Genomic DNA, 24,589 nt, shown 5'->3' with positions numbered 1-24,589 from the left:
ATACAGTGGAACCTTGGAGCTCGCGACCTCAGCGCTCGCGACCTCGCATGCTGCTCCAAACGCTAGTTTTATCATTTCTAATCAAGGTTTATCTCATTAAAATTGTCTAATAATTAAGTGTTATGGAGTGAAATAGTGTTATTTAATCATTTAAATCGATTTCGTATAGTGTTCTTTGGGTTTTTACTGGGTTGGAAGGGGCGTATCAAAAGGTCGTGAAAATTCGGAACTCGCGACCGGTCTTGGTCCCTAACCCTCGCGAGTTTCGAGGTTCCACTGTATTCCCTATAGCATTGAAAGACATTCTATATAATCGTGTGCCTCCAACAGTATGAAGAACCACATGTAGCTGGAAAATTCAGGTGTCCTAATACTTGCCAAATTTGATTTATACATGGCTGTCTAGTACCAAACAGCAAGAGAGAGGAGGAAGGTAACACATTGACAATATGGAAACTAATTTTTAATAATCTATACAAATAGAGATACAGTGAAACCTCGATCCTCGCGACCTTGACACTTGATACGATAGTTGATAGTTCTTTTCATTTGGACCCGGACTAAGAGTAACTCGCAAAAAATCTGACAGTTCTGATAGTTCTGTGAGTGGCTCGAAGGTTTGTGCTAATAAATTACATAGAAATGTTTGAAAAACTATTTTATTATTGTGTTATTCATTTAAAGTAGTAAATAAAACATGTATGACAAGTAAAAAAACTATTTTTGTTGAGTTTACAGTACATGTACAATTCCCCTTGAAAAAGAAACCATCAAAAGGAGGAGGAGTCAAAACTTAAGATTTTTTGTTACTCGCAAAGGCGTCTTAGAACGTAACCCCTGTCACTATCAAAGTTGCACTGTATATGCAACTTAATAAATCACAGACATGGAAAGACATTTTTACCTTTATGCGGCTAGAATGGGACATGGCCTTTGACCTTATTATTATTATTATTATTATTATTATTATTATTATTATTATTATTATTATTATTAAATAGTATATTCATTAATTACAATATTTATACAATAACATGCTTAAATTCCTAAATCATAAATGTGTTTTTAGTTTGATTGTTTATCTTTTTCGCACTCTGAAAGTATTTAGATTGTATTAGACTGTAATATTAGTGCAATATAATATAATATAATATAATATAATTCATTCCTAGAGCACATTTCTCAGGGACTTGACTGATGGACAATTACAAAGGAACAGAAATTTGATAAACGCACTCATATGGTAAATAAAGTGAAATAAAGGAAATTATGCAAACTACAATCTTCACAAAATACTCCACTGTCAAGATATTGTATCTGTTTATCTCTAGATTATTTTATTTGTATCTGTCTAAAGAATTATGTTTTAGGCTTCTTTGTACTTGGATTAAACATTTGGTTGACATTTATTTCATTTATTCCAAAAATCCCCTTTTCCAAATTTGACTTTTGAGAAATGTGTCCATTGACATTATTTGATGATTTTAGTTTGAATTATATGGTTATTGTTATTATTATGTGTATTATTATTAATATGATAATGATGATGATTATTATTATTATTATTATTATTATTATAAAAAATGGTTTACATAACTAGATAACTAAACATTATTTATTTTATGTGTTTTTTCAACAGTTAGAGTAACAATTTTTATTGTAATAGATAGATAGATAGATAGATAGATAGATAGATAGATAGATAGATAGATAGATAGATAGATAGATAGATAGATAGATAGATAGATAGATAGATTTATCAGGTTTAGGCTTTATGTAAATAACTCTGGTCATGTAAAACCATACATATTAAAACAAATGTAAATCAAAACAGCATGTAAAATAAATTTAAATAATAATAATAAATCCTCTTGTTCCTTGAGTGGTGTAGAAGATAAGTTTAAAAAGAATAGAAGATGTAGTACAATTTGCTAATAAAAAAAGCACAGTTTTCAATTAGGCACACAAAAAAGCACTAAACTCTCCTGATGTCATCACTAATAATATCTAATAAACCGTTATTATCCCGGAATGCGGCTTTTTGTTTGGTAAACGTTGTTTAATGTCGTTGTTCTTGTGGTACCTATCCAATTAGCGCACGCTGCTATAAACGTAATTAATTTCATTAATGAAGAATAGATGATGTGGCTTTTATAATGAGCATGACTATTTATGCAAAACAAATGCTATTTGTTTTCCCCGTTTTGTAACGCAGTATTGTGTTATTTCATTAAAGATAGATAGGTTTGGTTGACCTTTTCATTTAACATCTCTAATTAGGGTTCGGACTAATTTCACAATGATTACGTTCACCGTTCGTGGATATTATGAGGAAAATTCTAAGAGGAATAATCTGGTTGAGATATGAAGGGGTTTTTTTTTGTAATGAGGCTTGGCCAATTTTGAAAGATCATATTTAATTGGACTTGATAAAAAATTCTGTTTGGAATAAAGCATCAAGGAGCTGCTTCATAAGAGGCTCTTTCTTAAGAAAGTTATTTCTGCTGAAGTGAGTACTGGGTTGGCATTTGGCACACAGATGGACGACGACAGTGGCATTAGCACTCCCGCTTCGCTGACCCGCTGTTTGCCAGAATAAAAAGGGGCGGGCAGGGTTTGTGATACATGTATATTTATCCACAGTGCAGTAGAATTCTCTGTTCCGATTAATAAATTAATGAATTTTCTCAAACAGAAGTTTTGACTTTAATTCTAACCGCATGTTAATAAATGCGATACGTTTGATGCGTCATTTTTTCTATAACTGTTTGTTCATAGTTCATCTGTTCATGGAGAATGTGAAATTTCCTATAAGTTAGGAATTATATATAGATTGTCTGTAAGCTTCTTCCCCAGATTCCTCCCACTGTCCAAAAGCATGCCTGTAGGTCTGAATGTGTGTGTGTATTGACCTGAAATAGACTAGCATACCAGTATTTTTAACTCATGCTAGGATTGCTAACTCATGCTAGGTCTCATGACATGAAGTAACTACTAAAGACGGACGAATGGATGGATGGATGGATGGATAAACTATATATCCAATGGGCAAAAATATTGACCAAAAGCACCCAATATAACAGGAAAACTAGTGGATTTGAATATGTATATGTGTCCATTGTGTTCACAGGATTATCCAAAATGGATGGATGGATGGATGGATGGATGGATGGATGGATGGATGGATGGATGGATGGATGGATGGACTTTGAATCCCACTAGCAAAATTATTGACCAAAAGCACCCAGTTTAAAAGGATATTTAGTGGATATTGATGTTGCTATGTGCCCAGTGTGTTCTCATGATTGTCATCATTCTTCAGCTATTAAATGGATGAATGGACAGATGGATGGTAATTCTAGATACACCAATATAATGTAGCTACTGAAAATGGATGGATGGATGGATGGATGGATGGATGGATGGATGAATGGATGGATGGATGGATGGATGGATGGAAATACCAGGTACACCAATAGAATTTGGCTACTGAAGATGGATGGATGCATGGAAATACCAGATACACCAATATAATGTACTAAAGATGGGTAGATCGATGGATGGAAATTCCAGGTAGACCAATATAATTTAGCTACTGAAGATGGATTGATGGATGAAAAGATGGATGGATAGATGGATGGAAATACCAAACTATGAATTTCATGGAAAAAAAACATAAACCAAAAGCACCCAAATTCACAGAAAAACCTGCAGATACTGATATGTGTCCAGTGTGTTCATATGATCCTAAATATAAAACTAATAACAGCAAAAGGGCTAGTTGAAAAGTTCAGATGTGTGTGACATACTCGTTTATCCATCAAAACCCCGTTCCACTCCAGGCTTTTTCCATCAGCCACACTTTAATGTGAGCGAGACAGGGCCAGAACCTGGGAATAGCGATGGATATCACCAACATGCACACACACAGCCATCTGCAGTAATGTTTGTGTGTGTCTTTCACTTCTATCATCTGCCATCATTCACATTCTGATTTGACAACGCTCTTCTTTTCTCTTCGCCTTCCAGGAAGGGAGGTGATACAGGTTATAGAGGAGGACGCAAGTCCGCTTTGACCTTCTCGGCACAGCGGTTTGCTGTGACATCAGCACGGCGGGCATGACACTCACACACTGATACACATTTACCCATGGATACACTCACACACACACACACACACAAACACGCACCCAGAGACGGAGGCCTTCTTGCTGGGAGTTTTTCTACAGCGTGATGTATGAGGCAGCAGGGGTGGCGCTAGGCTCGCAGTGATATAAATGGCATGTCGGGCCGGCTCGGAGCGCAGCAGCCTGCTCTGACAGCTTTAATCTAGGCTAAAATGATCAGTGTTCTGTGCTACTGCTTTTGAATGGCGGTAATTAAATAGAAAGATAATGTCACAGATCTGTTTGAACAAGTTATGCAAATACGAAGCGGCACACTTATTTTCCAAGTTGCCACGACGCCTTGTTGGTCGTCAGGCACACGAGCGGCAAGCAAATTTTTTATTTATTTATTTTTTTTTGCACGCTATAGAGTCTTTGTTTCGCCCAGGCAATAAGGCTAATGAAGGCTTTGTTCAAATTGGAATTAATCGCTAGTTCATCTATTTCAGAGGCGGTGACACAAACAATTATCTTAATTAAACCAAGCTGCGTGCCAATAATCAATAATAATCTCAAGGCTAATCAAGTTTAATCCTTTCTTTTATTCCGCATGATCCGTGCACAAGATTTACTTCGGATGTCGTATATTAAAGGCAATTTCCGAAGGCTACACATCCCAGCGCAAGTGTATTGTGTGTGTGTGTGTGTGTGTGTGTGTGTGTGTGTGTGTGTGTGTGTGTGTGTGTGTGTGTGTGTGTGTTACGCCCTCTGAATGAGACTGCATGCAAACACCCAGATATAGTCACTATCATTCTAATGATCCATCTAATGGACACCGGTGCTTCTTCCTGTCTCTCCCAGTGAAACCTGATGTTTTCCTGATGAGCAGGTGTAGCTCGTGCTGTGCAGGGGATGCATAGTTAACCTGGATCACCCTCTGAAGTTCTGCCACACAGTTTTGGAAGGCATATGAAGTGTTCAGAGTGTTTGCATGTGTTTATCAAGTTTTCAGCAGAGCCAAGTGACATCTCGCTACAGACTCTGCAGTTATAAATGGAACCGCCCCGCCGTTGGAGGTTTTCCCTTTTAACAGCACACATCCAAGAGTTTCACTCCTTACATAATCAGTGTTTCTTTAGTATAATAACAGTTCTAATAAAACAACCGTTCTACCTGCTCTCTAAATGTACTTTATTAGTCAACAAAGAACTGTTTTCTGATGTTTTTGTCTGCACTTTTACACACTGATGGTATTTACTGTAAGCTTCAAACATGAGCAACCCCTTCAACCCTTTTTCCTTTCTTATTTCCTCTATCTGTTTATTCCTCCCTGGTTTTATTCCTTCCTTCCTTCTTCAATTTCTTAGTTCAGTATTTCCATCTTGCTGGTCTCATTACACCCTTAGTTTCTCTCTCTCTCTCTCTCTCTCTCTCTCTCTCTCTCTCTCTCTCGCTCTCTCTCTCTTTTCATTCTTTCCTCACACCTATTTCTTTGTTCTTTTCTCTTTGATCAGTTCTCCCTTTATTCTTTCACTCCTTTGCAGAGTCCGTCCTATTCCCTTCTTATTTCATCACTCCTTCCCTTCTTTCACCCCTTCCTTCCTTACTCCCATCCTTACTTAAATATTTTCATCTTGATTCTCTCATTACTTCCTTAGTCTCTCTCTTTCCTCATTCTTTCCTCACTCCTCTAGTTCTCTTTGATAACTTCTCCCTTTCTTTTTTCAGTCCTTTGTGCCTTCCTTCCTTTTCCCTCCATTCTTCTTCATCGGTACTTTCCCTTCTTTCACCCCCTTCCTTCCTTCCTTCCTTCCTTCCTTCCTTCCTTCCTTCCTTCCTTCCTTCCTTCCTTCCTTCCTTCCTTCCTTCCTTCCTCCCCTCAATATTTTAATCTAGCTTCTCTCATCACTTTCCCGCTCTTTCTCTTTCTCTCTCACTCTCTGTTACTTTATTCTTTTCTCCCTCCAATTACTTCTCCCTTTGTTTCTTCACTCCTTTGTGCTTGCCTTTCTTTTCCTTCCTTTATTCATGAGTCTATCCCTTCTTCCACCCTTTCCTTCCTTTCTTCCTTCATTTTCTCCTTTTTTCTTTTCCTAATTATTTCCTTTTCATCTTCCACACGTTCTTCTTTTTATCTCTCCTGTCCTTCTCTTGTCTCCTCTTCTCTCCTATATATCTTGTCCTTTCTCTCCTCCTACATTCCACTTACTCATTTTCCTCCTGCCTTTATGCTCTCTAACTGCACAGTATTTATAGTAAACTTGAGGTCAGATGGACAATAACTGGGACAGAGCACAGCGTACATCAATAGTAGATCTCAGAAGGCCCATGATATACTGTACTCCAGCCCTGTGACGTTCAGATTGTTTACTGTACGCTACATCATCTGTCACTCGACACTCAGAAGCGAACCGTCACAAAGTGGCCTCCGTTTAACACTGTCACCATGACAACCGCAGTGGCCCGCTGCGTGTTAACCTTCATCTGTAACCTCGCCGATAAACACGGGCCGCATTTGCATTTCCAATGTACCACATCTTTCCTCATAGCCCTGTTTCTCTTCTGACAAGTCTTGAGGATCTCTCGTGTTCTCCTTCTCTCTCGCTCTCTTCCTCTTATTCTCTCTCTCTCTTTTTCCCTCGAGGTTCATTTGTTTGCTCTGTTTTCACTTTCCACTCCTGGCAGCCTGATTGAAATCAGTTTTGTTAAACTGTCTCTCCTTATCAGGAGCCATCAGAGGATCCGATTGCCTTCTTCTTGTCTACTTAAACTGACAGGGCTCTTTAGAGGAGTCTGCCATCGGAAGCATGCAAATCAGACCACCTTTTTGTTCCCCCCTCCCCTTTTTTCCCTTTTTTAGGTTGCATAATTATTTAGCTCTCTCTCTTGCTTGTTCATGTGTTCTCATTAGTCTTTTGGGGGGAGGGAAGGAGGTAGAAAGTGACGCAATATAAGCCTTTAGTGTGTCTGCATATATTTGGTGATTTAATCTGAGGGATGTCTCACTTTGCTGGAATGTGATGACGACATCCGAGATTGGCCTCAGGCTGAGACTTTCATTCGTTCGTTTATTAATGAATTTAGTTCCGATTGAACATTTCTTTCAAGCTGCAAGTCTCACGCAAATGACTTTAAAAGACACCATTTATACACAATATACATGATATGGACAAAGCTTTGTGGACACGTGACTTGAGATAAGATTTGTATGTGCTTTTTGAACATCCTATTCTACATTTAGTTTTCACTTGCTGTTATAATACCTAGAGGGCGACCAATTACCGATTTTGATAGCTGGGTGAATCTTATTTGCCACTAACCAATGAATCAACCGATGGTTTTGAAAATGGAAACTGGATAAAAATAAAACAAACATAACACTCCATGTAAAATAGTACTTAATTTATTAAAAAATAAACAAATAAAAACAGTACTAAATCATGAAAACGTCAAACAAAGTAAACATTAGTATATCAATTCTTCTCTTCTTTTTCTTCTTCTTACAGCTCTCTCCATGCAGCATGTAGTCTCACGTGAGGATATCTCTAGAGGATATCTCTATGGATTTTTACTGATAGCCAAAAGTTCCAACGATTTTTGCTGTTCAATCGGCAAAACCAATTCATTAGCCGACCTCAAAGAATAACCTCCACTCTTTAGGGAATTTAAAGTGTAGCTGTAAGAATTTGTGCTCGTTCAGGTACTGATGTAGGTGAGGTGATGATGCCTGGGGTGAAGCCAGCATCCCATTTACTGTAAACATCAAAGATGTTCACTAGGGTTGAGATCAGAGCTCTATAGCAGGCCAGTCAAGATCTTCCAGCCCCTTGTAAAGCATAACTTCATGGAGCACAGGGATATTGTAATGCTGGAACAGGTTTGGGTCTCCTTGTTAAAATGAAGAGAAAATTGAATGCTACTGCATCCAAAGACATTTTATACAATTGTGTGCTTCTAACTTCTAACCACATATGGCTGGAAAAGTCTGGTGTACCTATATTTTTCCCATATAGTGTATAAAGAGAATAATAAATGAATGAAGGAATAAATATGTGGGGCGTGCTGGAATAAGACAGAAAGCAAATGTAGCTCAAGTACAATATACAATTTTCTTATTCAAGTTTGTATTTTCGGATGAACTTTGCCTTTGAAAGGCACCGAGGTTCAAGGACACGCTCTGTATGTCCGCAGATAAAATCGAGCCCAAGGGCCCCGACTGGCCAGCATCCCCTCGAGATGAGCTCGTGAGCCGTTATTTGGCGCAAGCGTGTGCATCGCGGACACAGGCTGGCTTTATAAAACACCACACAGGGAGGCGAGGGAAACAAAAACCCACTTTCACACTCTGTTGAGTATTCACACTCGCCCCAGGTGCATTTTGTCACTCACTCCTCATCATGCACTGCTGTAAGTGTTAGATTGTAGGGTTTTGGCCGCTCTTGGGTTTTTATCTCGGTGTGAAGGAAACAGCTCTAACGCAAACGCTGTCTTTCTCACTTTTGATTTTTCTCTCCCTCTCATTCACTTTCACTCTTGTTCATGTTATTTCTTTATTTCTTCATCTGCAGTCCAAAGCCAGAACCTGGTGACAGACAACATTTCGGTGGTGGAGGGGGAAACGGCCACTATCAGCTGTCGAGTCAAAAATAACGACGACTCTGTCATCCAGCTCCTGAACCCCAACAGACAGACCATCTACTTCAGAGATGTCAGACGTAAGTAGGGACACTCTCTCAATCAGACCAAAACACACATATGAACGCACACACACACGCGCACACACACTTCCTAGTCTTCCATGTCTCTCTAAGAGATGGGCTCCATTTCCACGAGAAGGCTTCTGAGAGCATCAGACTAATTCAGTATGTTTTTTTGAGGGCAGCTGATAGAGCGTCACAGCTGTGTGCCAAGGGCACATTGTTCTCAGTGGCCTGCCTTGATCTGCCATGATCTGGCTCAGAACTCTCCAGCACTCAGCACAGCTGCACATGTTTCATCAGAGTCGAAGCTGCCGCGCCATCTCCTTCTCCTCAGAGGCAAAATTACCCCACACGAGCCTTGCCGAAGCTTTCTTTCAAAGATTCGAAATAAGAGGCATATTAAAGTAGCACGAAATCCATTCAAGTTCAGTCAGGCTCAATCAGGCATTCGCTCTGCAGTGTTTTTCGTTTTTTTTTTTTTCTTTCTTACTTTTTTTTCTTTGGATGATAATACTGACTTCTCTCTCCTCATCCTCACATGGATGAATGCTTCCAGTCTACAGTTTCGTAAGTGCAGCCCCGCTTTTCCTTTTTCTTGCATCTTTTTTTTTTGTTTGACGAGATCTGGTTATTTCTTTTTTAAATGCGTGTCTCTCTCTCTGTAACCATTCCTCCGTTCGTGGAGGTGGTGCCAGACTGAGTCATTGTACCCACGTTCCAGCTCGATCTGTGAGTGAAGAGAAGAAGGAGAGGCTAATAATCACACCCTCGCTCGGTAAATTCTTCATGTGGATCGCACGTCTGTTCGTCTGTCAGTTCGTCTCCGGTCCTCGAATCATTAGAGGAGCTCAGAATCCATGCCGCGCCGCACCAAGAAGGCCGTCATTATTGCTCGACGCCTTAATAAAAGTTTGATGGGCTCCTCTCCAAATCGCCGTGACCGGTAATCAAAATTGATTGCTGCCATTTAGGAGGAACGGCATGTCTCCCCAAGGCCTGGAGGATTAAACCTGAGAAAACAATACAAATTAGATGCGGAAGAAAAGCAGAAGGAAGAAAAACGAGAGCAGGGGGAGTAAGAAAGGAGGGGGGCAGAAAAGGAGAGAAGGGGTCGAAGAGAAGAGGAGAGGGAGAGACGAGGGTCGAGGGAGAGGGCAAGGGATTGTGAGAGGAAAGTGGGTGAAAGAATGACAAGGAAGTGAGGGAGAAGAATAGAGAGAAATGGGAACGCGAGAGGGAAGGGGTCAAGGGAGAGTGGAAAAACATTGGAAAGGAGTGTGAGAAAGCAGGGGTCAAGAATGAGAGAGAGAAAGAGTGAGGGGATGAGAGTATGAGGTGTGGTGAGAGTTTGTTAGAAAAGGAATTGGAAGAGAGGGAATGAGAAACAGTGAGTGAGAGAATAGGCAGGAAAGAGTTGGAGAGAACTAAAGGAGAAATAAAGACAGTGTGAGACATGACTGCTCTTCATAGAAAAGCAGATACATTAAGAAGGGAGAAGGGTGAGTGGCAGGAAGGGAGGGGAGTAAGATAGACGGGATGAGAGAGAAAGGGGGTGGGAGAGAAAAGGTAAGTGACATTGAGACTGAAAAGCGTGAGAGCAAAGGGAGTAAGAAAGAAAGGATGAGAGAATGGGGTGAGAAAAAAAAGGTTGATAGACTGAAAGAGAAGGGGATGAGGAAAAAGGGTAAGAGACAGTGAACAACATAGAGATGAAGGAAAGAGAGAGAAGGGGTGAGAGAAATGGTTAAGAGACAACGATAAACAAAGTTTGAGAGACAGTGAGAGAAAGGTTGAGAGAGTATGGGAAAGAGGGATAAGAGAGATAGGGTAAGAGAAAGTGATTGATAAAGGTTAAGAGACGGTGAGGAAGAAAGTGTGAGAGACAGTGTGTGTGTGTGTGTGTGTGTGTGTGTGTGTGTGTGTGAGAGAGAGAGAGAGAGAGAGCGAGAGAGAGAGAGAGAGCTAGAGAGAGAGAAAACAATTGTGAGACAGTGAGAGAGAGAGTGGTGTAAGAGACAGTGGGGGAGAGGGGAGAGAGAAAGGTTGTGATACAGAGAGAGAAAGGGTAAGAGACAGTGAGAAAAAAGGGGGAGAGACAATGAGTGAGAAAGGATGAGAGACAGTCTGAGAGAGGGTGGTGAGAGAGAAAGGATGAAAGACAGTGTAAGAGGGGGTGGTGAGAGTGAAAGGATGAGAGACAGTGTGAGAGAGGGTGGTGAGAGAGAAAGGATGAAAGACAGTGTAAGAGAGGGTGGTGAGAGTGAAAGGATGTGAGACAGTGTGAGAGAGGGTGGTGAGAGAGAAAGTTTGAGAGACAGTGTGAGAGAGGGTGGTGAGAGTGAAAGGATGTGAGACAGTGTGAGAGAGGGTGGTGAGAGAGAAAGTTTGAGAGACAGTGTGAGAGAGGGTGGTGAGAGTGAAAGGATGAGAGACAGTGTAAGAGAGGGTGGTGAGAGAGAAAGGATGAAAGACAGTGTAAGAGAGGGTGGTGAGAGTGAAAGGATGTGAGACAGTGTGAGAGAGGGTGGTGAGAGAGAAAGTTTGAGAGACAGTGTGAGAGAGGGTGGTGAGAGTGAAAGGATGAGAGACAGTGTGGTTAGAGAGAAAGATTGTGAGACAATGAGCAAAACAGAGGTAAAGGAAATAGAGAGAAGCAGGTCAGTGACCACAACATACAGGGGACAGTGAGAGAGAAAGTAGTGAGAAACAGTGAGAGAAAAAGGGAGAGAGACAGAGAGAAGGAATGAGGGAGATTGAGAGAGAAGCGGGTGAAAGAGATTACCTCGGCAGCCATCAGCTATTTCCTCACAAAGGAAGTTGCTCTCATCTCGCGCTCTCTCAGGGAATTCCTTTCTTCCCCATTGTGTTTACAGCCAGCATCATTTCAGTTGCAGGCCTCGCCTCAGCTAGATGGATTGCAAAAAAAATAAATAAAAGAACATATTTTTTCCTTTTTTTTTTTCTCAAGCTGTTTCATCAGCGTACACTCCTTTTGCTTTCTGATAACACAAAAATGTGTATGTGTATGTGTTTGTGTCTTTAGGCTAGCGAATGTTATGAAACTAAATGATAGGAGAATAAATGCAATCAAATTGAACGCAGCAAATTAACCAGAAAGCATTAGCTCGGAAAGGCCACTATTTTGGTCGAATTTCAAATTGAGGTTGTTTGGAGTTGCTTTGTTTAGAAAACGACTTCGGGCATTTTTAAGGAAGGTTAATGGCGGACAATCAGAGGAATGCACAGAAGAAAAACTATTCTGAACATGATTTTTTTTCCTCATTGTTTTTTTTGTTTTTTTAGCCTTGCATTGAAAAATAATAACATTATATTAGTATATCGGAAAGGAAAAGGAAAAAGAGTTGTGAAAAGTTTCACCAGCAATGTTTAAATTGGAAAAAATCAAGCTAATCAATGATTTGGATGGATATGAGATTCTCCAGCAAAAACATATAGTATAAAAAACAGAAAAGAAACTATGGTATGTAACTCCTGAGATTGCTTTATTATTAATAATTCTTCCTGGCTCGCTTTATCAATTCAACTTAGAGAAACTTTTTATTTTCCCGGTTCCTTGCAGGATTGAGAAATCTTTGCCTACAATTTCCACATTCCTGTCTAACTGAAAATAGGAATAAAGTAAGGGTTCATGTGATGGTTTTGGGGGGGCATTCTTTTTTTTTCGAAGTTCAATTAAAAAAAAGTGACTGCAAAAATCCAGATTAAAATTAGAGAAAAAAGAAACACTTTTCTACATTTCAAGGTCACTGTTTAGTCCTATTAAAAATGATCCTACAGGAGTTAAAGATCAGTTCTGGAAGCAGAGTTATTCTGAAGCACATTATAAAGAACTTAATTGAGCTAGTTGAAAAAGAACACTGATCAAAATGAAAGAACACCTTCAGATATTCCCTAGTTATTGGTCTTAATCTGGTCTTAATCCAGTTTTCGCTGACCTTTTAAGATGGTGAGCCAGTTTCAGTGGTGGAAGAAGTATGAAAACCATGCACCTGAGGTAAAGTAGAGATACAGCAGGTAAAATATAACTCCAGTTAAAGTAAAAGTACTCCCTTTAAACTTTCACTTGAGTAAAAGTACAAAAGTATTTGCCTTCAAATGTACTAAAGTATCAAAATGACTGTAATTTATTATGGCTATAATTGTCTTATTTTTAGACCCTTAATCTTAACTATCAATGTTACTTTTAACACACCAATCTATTAAAAGAATGAGATTAATTAATTATTTTCAACTACTTTTGCTACTTCTAAATCACACAAATAAGGTCATTGGTTTTGTGGCATTCGTGAGTTAGCGTCAGGAGTTTCTTCCATCAAATATACTCTCAAAATATTGTGCTTGCTGTTGAACTGACGTTGAACTGTATGTTAGTGGTAAGTACAGTAGATATCATCAAGTGTCAACCAAAACAAGTTCGGGATTGGCGGCTTGCTGGGTGTTTGACCAGTTAAGTTTTTATCCGATCATAAATAAAGAACGACTGATTTGGCAAAATGTAGTTTAAGGAACAAGTAAGATATTTGACTTTGAAATGTAGTGATGTAAAAGTAAAAGTCTCTCCAAATGTAAATACTTCATCTGTACATACTTAAAATAAGTATGCAGAAAAGCTACTTCAACACAATAACAAATTACATTTACTTTGTTACTGTCCGCCACTGGAGGACCCTCTGGGCAACAGGTTGCCCAGATGAAGGCTAAAGGGATGACCCTTTGAGCTATAGCAGGAGAAGACTAGTGATGTCGTTGTGACCGCAAATTTGTTGTCATTCAAGGGCCTGTACGCTTCCTAATAATTTTTGACTGCTATAGCCTTCAGAAATTTTGATTGTGTTCTTTCTATGTGCTACAATCACTGCTGTTCTCTAAATTTGATCACTGTGTTTTACACAAAATAAATGTTTTTTGTGGTATTTTATTAACACTGTTCTACTAGCATGGTAGCATGGTATAGTCACAACTAAAATTTAAATTTTCAACAATGGAGATTACATAATTTCTGGAAAAAATGAAGTCTTCATAAATTCCACTAAAAGGTGTTGCTGGCTGTTTTGCTTTATCCTCTGATAAAACATTTCTGTCTTGATAGGAGTGATCTCTTTTAGGGCGACTAATTTGAGGCCCTCATCCGGCTCAAGTGATGGGAAGACCAGATAATTTTACTGACTTGGTTTGTTAAATGAACGAAAATTAACGAATCTGTATTTATTCCGTTCATTTGAGCAGAGTAAAAATAAAATGCTTCATTATCAATAGCCAAATTCCCCCAATAAGTCTGCTTACACACATCTTTTTTTTTATCATATTCCAAAGAAGGAAAAAGGTTTTAATTACAAGAAACAGAAATGATTAATCCACCACTCAACTGAGTGATTCATTCATTTGCCGTTGGCTGTGCAAAGCCAACATCCTTTGTTTGTAACATGAAAACCACAATAGCTCAGTACAGGAAACAGAAATGATTAGTTCATTTTCAGACTCTTTTGGTTCGTCATTTATTTTATTTTCCTGTACAGAGTCTATTCTTTTTTTTCAGGATGCCCGGCTTGCACACGATTAATATAAAGTCATATAAAGTAAATTCATATAAAGTATTTATTTAAAAGTGCAGAATCTTTCATGAATGACCCATCACTAGAGGGATGTGAATGGTTTAATGAGGATGAAGGTGATGTAAAATTTCCAGCTATGGCTTTCACGCTTTCTGAACCTCTAAAACTCTAAATGTTTGTAGAAACTTCTAGAATGTTCTAGTGAAACATGATGGCTAAACACGACTCCCAGCACACTTTCTGCTGCATTTTCCTTTAAATTGTCACGATTTGGTTAAATAAAAGCCTGTACTGTTGGTGTAATTGACTCTGATGTGTCTTTTGCACAGTCTCGCTATTTAATATTTTAGTGAATCATTACCAGGCAGTGGGTGGGGCAGGGGAAAAAAAAAAAACGGAATGTGAAAATCTTTAGTGGTATGCGGCGATAGCTCAGCGGGAGTAGCTAACCATTTTGGATTTTTTACGTCTCTTGAGAACTGTACTCCACATACTTATACCCCCCCCCCCCTCCCCCAGTGTCTAAGGAGAGTTCTTGGATCACAGCTGAATTTCTCATCGTTTTTCTTCAGCTCCCGTTCTCCGTTTCCTCCCTCTAGCTGTCTTGCAGTGCCAATTATGGATCTAGGATCTTTCATGGAGAATGAGAAGTTAGAGAGGGGTCAGGTCTGTCTTTGTTAAAAAAAAAAACAACTCCTTTTAACATGCAAAGAGAAAAACAGCATCATGCTTGAATGTCTCAGGTTGAAATCCACCATGCTGGGAAGGCCCGGCAGCTCTGAGGCCTTTTCACACCGGCTGTTTGTCCTTGATTTTGCCGTGTCTTTTACCCAGACGCTCTTGTTTGTTTGGCGGGGTGCTGCACTGTGCCATCCTGAGCTGCTACCTCGGTCTCTTCAGCTTAATCATAATCAAAACCTCAGCAGAGATCCACTTCTGTGGCCTGCCAGCATAGGTCAGGCTGTCTGTTCCAATTCCCCAAGATTGTTGTCGGAATAAGACTCGAAGCGTTTGCGGAATAAAGAACAAAAACAAACCCTGCAAATGTAAAGAGAAAAATAAGGAATGCTGGAGGACCCGGGTTGAGGCGTAGTGCTCTCAGTGGGACACACAGTGCCATGCTGGGCTTCATGCTCCGGCACACCCGCAGGGAGCTGGACGGCACCGACGTGCACCTCCATCCTCCTATCACCAGGGGACCGCCCCCAGTGGCATTCTGAAACATCACGCAAGCAGAGCTATGTGCCATGGATTGAGAACTACAACATGAAAAACTATCCTCATTGTTGCAGTTTAGATCACTTTGGTATTTTGTTTTAGGTTTTTACTTCTGTGTTGTTGTTTTTTTTTTTCATTCAAAGAAATTCCCCTTTTGGTGTCTAAAGTTTGCTTGTTAGTAACTTTGCGCTGCAAGTCCAAGGCTAATGTTGCCAACAAGCCAGAATAGCAATCAGTTTAGCGTTGTTGGAAAAGCATGCCATAATAATCATTTCGCCTTTGAACATGTTATTCGATTCATTATAAAAAGTAATCCATGCAGGATTACTTATCCGGCTAGTTAACTGTTAGTAAAAAGAAAAAAAATTACAAATCCAAAAATCTCTTAATAACCTAGAATAAAGTACCAGGATGCTGTTGGTTATAAATGATAAAGAAGAACATGGAATGCTGTCATAGGAAAATAATCAATAATCAGAAATTATTTCATACTTATAACAGTGTTTTATTCTTCCTTTACCACAACAATTAACTATGTGTATAATTTGTAATCAATTACATAAAAAAAGAATGACGTCACAATTTCTCTTTAGAATTACGTTTAATGTTAATCAAAATGTATTGGGACACCTGACTTTTTTAGCCATATGTGATCCCTCCCCAATCTGTTACCACAAAGCTGGATGGACACAACTGTATCAGATATCTTTGGATACAGTAACATGACTTTTTTCCCCTTTTACTTCAACTAGGGGAACCAATTTGGAATTCTAATGGCACCCCATTACCTTACAACAGTACCTGAGTTTACTACTGCCCCTTGTGGCCAAATCTAGTGGAACATCTTCCCAGAAGAATGGAGGTTATTGTAATAGCGCATGTGGACTAAATGTGGAGTGGAATGGAATTTTTAAAAAGGACATACAAACCTTATGGTCAGGTGTCTACAAACATTAACTTATATAGTGTATATGAAGTTGTTCCTTCAACAGCCTCTCTTTTCTGCTTTCTCTCGCTCTTTCTTTCTCTTTCTTTCTCTCATTCTCTCTTAGCTATAAGTTAAAAATGCAGCTTGTCATCTTACTAAGATAACAGTATGCTCTTCATCCTAAAGACAGCTTGCGCTTTTCATCAAAACACTGACACTGATTGAAATCTTCTTCCAGAAATGTTAAACATCTCCAACAAAGAAAACCTCACCAGAGCAACATGTTTTCTAGAGTTATAAAACTACAGTTTAATCTTTTTATTATTACATTATCTGAGCATTCAGCTGTACCAGTCCCTGAGAATTAGATGTTACCATAGAAATGATAACAGATTGGAACAAGTGCATTAGTGTTTGGATTACAGCCGGGCACCGCTCTCTGAGCTGTTGTTAGAGAAAATCACTCAACACCTGTCCAATCAAGAATTCAACATTGCTATGGGATTAATGCCTATTCTTTTAACATTTGTCACACATCCAAAAGTTCTCATGATCTTCATTTCTTTTATCTTGTTCTTGTTATTAATATCCATCCATCAATCCATCCATCCATCCATCCATCCATCCATCCATCCATCCATCCATCCATCCATCCACCCATCCAATCCATCCATCCATAGACTGGGAAAAAGAAAACCAGAGTACCCAGGGGAAAGCCCTGAAGCATGGCAGGGACCATGCAGACTTTGTGCACACAAATAGGTGGCGAAATTAGAACTTTCAAATTTGAAAAAGGTGAGGCAAAAGCACTAAGACAGTGCAGTTACCATTATCACTGTTGTTACTACAGAATTATTGCTAATTATTATCATTCTTATGAGGTCTATCTTCACCCTCATCCTCTGCTCCTAAACCCCCATAGGCCAGGTGCACAGTGGTCCTGACACAGACCTCTCTGCTCTCCAAGAGCTTTGTATCTCGTCCCCATTAGAGCTGACACTGCAGTTATTCATGTTTCCATAATGCTCTAATTATTGCTGTCTCTCCACCTGATGCTCCGTCACAATAGATTACAAACTGCATTGGCCGCTTGCCCCTTATCAGTTTGCTTTAATCCCCCCGCACGTTCCCAATCAATAAATTAAATTAAATCATTAGCGCCTCCCTGCCCTCCCTCTGACAGCCAGATTCCAGCTTTCAAGCCGGCCACTCTAATTAGTCCCACATTATTCTAATAGCACATAAAAGACGCGCCACATGGGGTGGAGGAAAAAGGAGCGCGAAGGCGGATAGTGTGCGGCACAAAAAAAAAGGCCTCGGCTTTCTTACGCCTTTACACGCTGACATTCTCATTCACCTGAGAGCTGCACACAAAGCTACACGCTCGGGATGTTTTATTTATTTGTGAATTCGTTTGAAGGTCACACCCAACCCGAAGACACGATCAAAGGTGAGAAAGACGTTTTCTCCTCCAGCGCCGGCTCCACATGTTAAGGCTGTGGGCCATGGGAGAAAAGAAAGAATGACAGCTATGGGAAGAGAAAGAAATACAGACAAAAGAGGCTGGTTAATCTAGCTCCACGTGCTCTGGATGGATGAACAACTGCAGGGAATGTGCGTGTGGGGGGTCATGCTTGGAAGACAGAATGGCAAAATAGTGCAGTGACACTAAAGCAATGATAAAGTCTTCTTCCTTTTTTTTTCTGCTCGAATAGCTCTAGTAGTTCTTTGGATTATTTAATTTTTTTTTACTCTTTTCTCAGGCTATAAAATTTAAAGAGCATGGTTAACCAGCTGGAGCTCGGGACAATCAACGCGTCGCTCTATCAGCGCTCGCTCACAGGAACCCATAGGCTCAGAAAGCTCTAATGATGACTGATTATTTCTTTATTTATTTTCTCCAGATATTTATTTAGTTATGTGTTTGTTTGTTTATTTATTTATTTATTATTCATTTACGCTCCTTTTTTTCTAAAGCCGCTTTGAACTTAGCCAGTGCTTGGCGAGAACATCTCTCTTTGTCATAAATGTTCCGCAGGAATTTATCCGGCAATGGGGGGCCTGCTTTTATCTATTTATCTTTTTCTCTCTCTCTCTTTCCCTCTCTCTCTCTTTCTCTCTCTCTTTTTCTCTCTCTCTCTCTCTCTCTCTCTCTCTCTCTCTCTCTCTCTCTCTCTCTTTCTCTCTCTCTCTCGCTCATTTTGGCCTGTTCTTTTTTTCCTATCATGTTCAGTGTGAAAGCAAGCCTAATGGACTCCTCATTATTCTTGGGGGAGAGGAATCTGAAAAACTTTTTTTTTTCCCCACAACACTGCATAATTAGGAGAGAGGCCCTGAACTCGATTCGAAGACCACAAAGTTGGGATCAGCATGCATCTCTGGCTGGAACTATCTCCTTGAGGGAAAAACAAGGTTGCCGCTGCTTAATTGACTGAGCAAGGAAGTGTCTAGTGCATTTGATAATCAGTGGCATGTGGACACCAGTAGCCACATGGTGCTGCTGCTGCTGCTGGGTCAGAAGATTAGATTATCCCTCTTCTGTGAAAAGTCCTAAAATTTTTCTATAGATTACAGGGACTAGAGTTTTTAATAACACAGCATCTAAAGTATTGTGACATGTCCGGTGGTCATGCGATCCAAAATTTCTCAAGCGGAAGAGAGCGAGTTATGTAAGTTATTGTCATTGTAATGCTTTGGTCAGTGCTCTCTAACTGAATGTAGCCACCATCGACAAGCCTGTGACCTTTGTGCACTCAATGCTGTTAATATTAGCATTGTTATTACTAAACTAAATTATTGCCCCTTTAGTTTAACAAGTTTTTACACCCACATAAAATAAATTGAATTGCATAAACTTAGTAGTAGTGTGTGATACGCTTTATGGACATGTTTGGGCACATCTGACTATTGGACAGGTATGTCACTAAATTATATGGGCAAGATTGTGGACACCTGACTGTAAGATTTGTGTGTACTGATGAAGGCTGACATCCATTCCACTTTTCTGGGAAGATGTAGATAGATAGATAGATAGATAGATAGATAGATAGATAGATAGATAGATAGATAGATAGATAGATAGATAGATAGATAGATAGATAGATAGATAGATAGATAGATAGATAGATAGATAGATAGATAGATAGATAGATAGATAGATAGATAGAATGTGTTTGTTGAATGTGGGTTTACTGACACTTAGCAAAAAAATTATCATTTTTTATTATTGTTATCTCCGTGATTCTCAATGTTGTTATAGTTGTTATTTAATTATTTCAGTATTAAGAATAATTGGTCACTTTAATTGAATGGCTTAAATACGACATGCTGATGGGGAAAAAAAACCGAAGCGTAAATAACTTTAACCTAAATCTACCTGAAAAAAAAAAAAAACCTTTTTTATGTGATGCAGAAGGTTTCACAGTGTTCACATTTACATTTTAATGCGGTGCAACTGTGGGCGGAAAGTTCAGAAGCGAAAAGCTGTCGTGACTCCGGTAAATAAATCCGGTAGTACACATTTGCCTAATATGCATAATTAATCTGTGCTAAGATCATACAGGGGTCTACTGAGGGTTTTCCTTTTTTGTTTGTTCTTAGAAAGAGTCCCGTGGGTGCAAAGTGTTTAAAAACCATAGGGCCTTATTGCTTTTATTGCTTTTAGTCACTGGTTTTAAGTGTGTAGCTGCTTGGAGATTTTGTTTTTCAGCATTACTTAGCCACATTGCACTCAGCTATAATAATTATGTATGGCTTTCAAACCACTAGCACCAGCAACACACCCGCACAACATATTCCAATACAGTATATCATGTTTCTGGTTCCATTATAGGACTGTATTGTTGCTCAAACTAAACCAATTTTTTTCACACACACACACACACACACACACACACACACACACACACACACACACACACACACACACACACACACCCACACACAATACATGATTCTTGTGAAGTCTTTCCATTAACTTTCTTTAAAAATGTAATCAGTGCTGCACCTCGTTGTTGTTGTTGTTGTTGTTGTTGCTTTTTCATTTATGTAACAAAGCCATTTTCATTGTGAGGACCTGCCAAGTGGCAGATATCATTCTGCCCACAGTGATATTTGGACAAGCGAATGCTATGCCCGCTAACACAAACACTGAAGCTTACACAAAGATCAATTTCGGTAACCAAAATGAAAACATCTTGTAGCTTTTCACACCAAAGCAGTGAAAGCACAATCAGTGTTGTCAGGTTTAGGTGGTTTGGAGGACTATCCGGACATTGTGGAGACATTTGGTCATTTGGTCTGAAGGTTTAACTAAATATATGCACACACACAGAGACATCCACTTATTTAAGATGCTATGTTTATGTTTGTTCACCCAAAACCCTCTCTCTCCCCTTCTCTTTCTCCTCAGCCTTAAAGGACTCTCGCTTTCAGCTGGTCAACTTCTCAGACAATGAGCTGCGCGTGGCCCTGTCCAACGTGTCTCTCTCGGACGAGGGCAGATACGTGTGTCAGCTCTACACGGACCCACCGCAGGAGGCCTACGCCGACATCACTGTGCTGAGTACGAGCCAAACACACGTACACAAACCTCTGCCATCCATCCCGCTGGTGGAAACAACCAGGCAACAACACACCTCTGTCCCTGAACATGTCCTTGTCTGTTTCATTTTAACAGCCTGGGGTTCAGGGCACGGCAGTAATGAAGCAGCATTACATGCCGTAAAGCTTCATCATGGTTTAACTGAGCAGTGTTTATGAGCTGGCATAACTGCGGACGTTCAACACATAGTTGCTATCAATATCAGGAGACCTTTGAGGATTTGCAGCCGTAGTTACAGTACAAAGTACTTTTCATACTAACAGTTATGCGTATTATGGCTATGTAAAAGGTTTCTGGAAAGCTCTTTATAATCTAAACAACCACTTCTTTTTCAGCAGGCAAAAAAAAATCGTATGCACATCTGCCCTGCATCTTAGGCTACATTTTTGGAAATTTCGTAGATTGGATAAATGATCAAGCAGTATTAAATGTCTAATTAGTCATTTGCACGTTTTTTAATAGTTGGTAGTTAATGGGTTAAGGTCATTCTTTATCAGGGATCAAAAACTGAAGGGCAAAATCTTACTTTATTGACTAAAGGAAAATGTGTCTACTGTTGCCCCAATTCTAATCATTTCTTAAACAATTTACATATAAATGTGTATGGTGGAGGTCAAGACTAACAATTAACTGATTTTTGGTGGTGTTTTAAAAATAGAGATGTTCAAGTAAATTCAACAAAAAAAGTATATGGACAAAAGTTTGTGGACACATGACCATAAGATTCGTATGTGCTTTTATGAACATATTATTCTACAGTTAGTCCTGATTTGCTGTTATAATAAACACTTTTCTGGAAAGATGCTAAAGAAGGTTTTGAAGTGTGCTTTTAGAGATTTGTGGTCATTTAGCTACAAGGGTATTGGTAAAGTGAGATACTGATGTAGATTGAGGAGGTCTGGGGAGCAGTCAACGTTCAAATTCTTACCAAGGGTGATCAATAAGGTTGAGATCAGAGATCTATAGCAGGCCACTCAAGATCTTCCGCTCCAACCAAGCCTTTGCATTGCCATCCTGGAACAGGTTTGGTTCTCTAGTTCAAATAAAGGGATTTTTTTATGTTACCACATCCAAAGACATCCTATACAATTGTGTGCCAACATTTTGGTTAAGAACCACATATGGCTTGAAAAGTCATGTTTCACAATACTTTTGTCCATATAGTGTATATAATAAGAGTAAAACAGTACACAAAATTCACGGTTCGGCACATACCTCGGTTTTTAAGTCACGGTTCGGTACAATTTCAGTACAGTTGGGGGGAAGAAACGCGAAACATAAAATTGCTTGTCGTGTTTTACGAACGCAATTTAATATTAACATTTGTGATCATCAACATTTGAACAGTTTACATTTGTAAAACAATTTTTAATAAAATAAGTGCTTGTGTAAATAATAAATTAATATTTATAATTATGAAAAAAATGAATGCAATGCATTTTTGTATTATATTGATTAAGTTGAGTAATCAATTAAAATGGCACAAATTAAATACAAAAAATGTAAAAGTTTACATTTGTTAGACCCCATTTGGGTAATACAGAGTGTGTGTGTGTGTGTGTGTGTGTGTGTGTGTGTGTGTGTGTGTGTGTGTGTGTGTGTGTGTGTGTGTGTGTGTGTGTGTGTGTGTGTGTTTACATTTAATATGACATTTTCTAAAGATATGACCTATTTTAACGGTTCTACTTATTTCAGCATACTTTAACAAATGTCTTTATTACTTCTGTATTTCACTTATTTGATATGTGGAATTGTCAGAATTTTCTTCTTTAAAGAGAAATTTTTGAAGCTGGACATAAAGCGCTAAAGAATCCATAGGGCTAGCGTTTGCCGCTAGCCACTTCCTGGTTAGTTGTTAACCCTAACGTTATGGATTTATTAGCGTTTTTTATGTATGTGCAAAACAAATTGTATTTCTGGTACGGAGTGAGTAGCCATAGTGGAACTGTGCTAACTCTGATTTATTTTATATACCGCTGGCATTGTCGTGTATGTTTTCAAGTTTAATAATAAGTTAATAAAATGCACTCAAAGTGTGGGGCAGAGACAAAACAAACTTGATCCACCACACAATACATTCCTGAGGGATTTTAACTACGTTTCGCACGTAAAAAAGATTGCATTTGTCACATGTGTACCGAATTGAAAGCCCTACTTATACGTGCACCGTTACACCTCTAGTATATAACCATTTCTGTAGTGAGATTCTTTGTATTAAGGAGTTTATTTACATTTATGAGACAAGTCTGCATTAGGACAAAGATCACAAATTTCTAGTTTTCACTTATTAATATGGACACATTGGTTTTTCACACTGTGTACATTTTTATTTATTAACATTTTTCACAGTTGAAATGCTCAGCTTGCAACCTCACTCACCGGATTTCAAAAGGCATACAACCTAGTCATCAACAATGTTTAATTTTATAATCACTAACTTTTTATTACAAACAATAATTAAAATAATAATCATTCATTATTTTATATAAATTATATAAATTATATAAATTATTATATAAATTTACAGTTATTAATAATCTAGAAGACAAGCTAAGCCGCTACATTATTTGAGCCACTTGTTTACAATAGCAAAATTAATAGTGAAATTAATAATTCAGCTAGTATTTTAAAGAGTACTTAGGTAGCTAAAAAAAATTGTATATACTACATACTGATCCATTTTACAGTGGTGTGTGGTGTATACATAGTTAACTAAGGCATTGTTTATATTATGTTAATATAATTTATATAAGCTAGCTAGCTCATCATAGGTGGGGTCAAACAATTCTTACATAAACAGTGTGTAATATTTATACTACATGCATCACAGAAATTACTAGAAGGCAGTCTTAAGGTTTTAAATATAACAAGCATTTCAGTATTTGACATGGTTGTCATCGATGACTGACTGCATTTGTTCCTTTCAGTCCCACCAGGCAACCCAATAATCGAGTCGCGTGAAGAAATTGTAAGCGAGGGCAATGAGACGGAGATGTCATGCACAGCTATGGGCAGCAAACCAGCCTCTACCATCAGATGGATGAAGGGAGACAAAGAGCTACAAGGTGGGTGACACATATACTGTTCTTATGCACACACATCAGTGCCTTTCTTTATACACTTTTATAACACTTTAGAACAAAATTGAGTCATGTCATGTTTATTCCACCTGACAGCCTTAGCAGTTTTTTGCTCTTTGGATATAGGTGCTGCTTTAACACTTTTTCCCCACCTGTGCAGAGATGTGACCTGCAATTACTTTAACACCTTCTCATTTTAAACTAGTGCAGCTTTGTTCAATAGCACCAGTGAGACTGAATGAAAGACAGCACACCTGAGACAAACGGCTATCTAGACAAAACACATTGACTGTTGTAGTGCACGGGAAAGCAGAAGGTCACAGAACTACGCAGTTCAGTGTACCTCAGTCCTGACTTTACCAAAGTCCTGACTTTACCTCA

The 24,589-nt window shown here is 38.9% G+C and overlaps 1 protein-coding gene across 13 annotated transcripts in view; it reads left to right on the top strand.

Moving 5' to 3' along the window:
- cadm1a (cell adhesion molecule 1a) overlaps positions 1 to 24,589 on the top strand; it is a 328,120-nt gene that overhangs the window by 242,059 nt on the left and 61,472 nt on the right. For all 13 annotated transcript variants that reach the window (XM_083564895.1, XM_083564900.1, XM_083564899.1 and 10 more), the window contains 3 exons: positions 8,675 to 8,821; positions 20,937 to 21,089; positions 24,056 to 24,193. In XM_083564895.1, the coding sequence (XP_083421021.1) occupies positions 8,675 to 8,821; positions 20,937 to 21,089; positions 24,056 to 24,193 (438 nt within the window). The remainder of the gene's footprint in view (positions 1 to 8,674; positions 8,822 to 20,936; positions 21,090 to 24,055; positions 24,194 to 24,589) is intronic.

The sequence above is a fragment of the Silurus aristotelis genome, assembly GCF_946808225.1.
Source record: "Silurus aristotelis genome assembly, chromosome: 16".
Classification (NCBI taxonomy): domain Eukaryota; kingdom Metazoa; phylum Chordata; class Actinopteri; order Siluriformes; family Siluridae; genus Silurus; species Silurus aristotelis.
The sequence above is the reverse complement of the archived record's forward strand: the minus strand, read 5'-3'. Positions and strand labels throughout refer to the sequence as shown.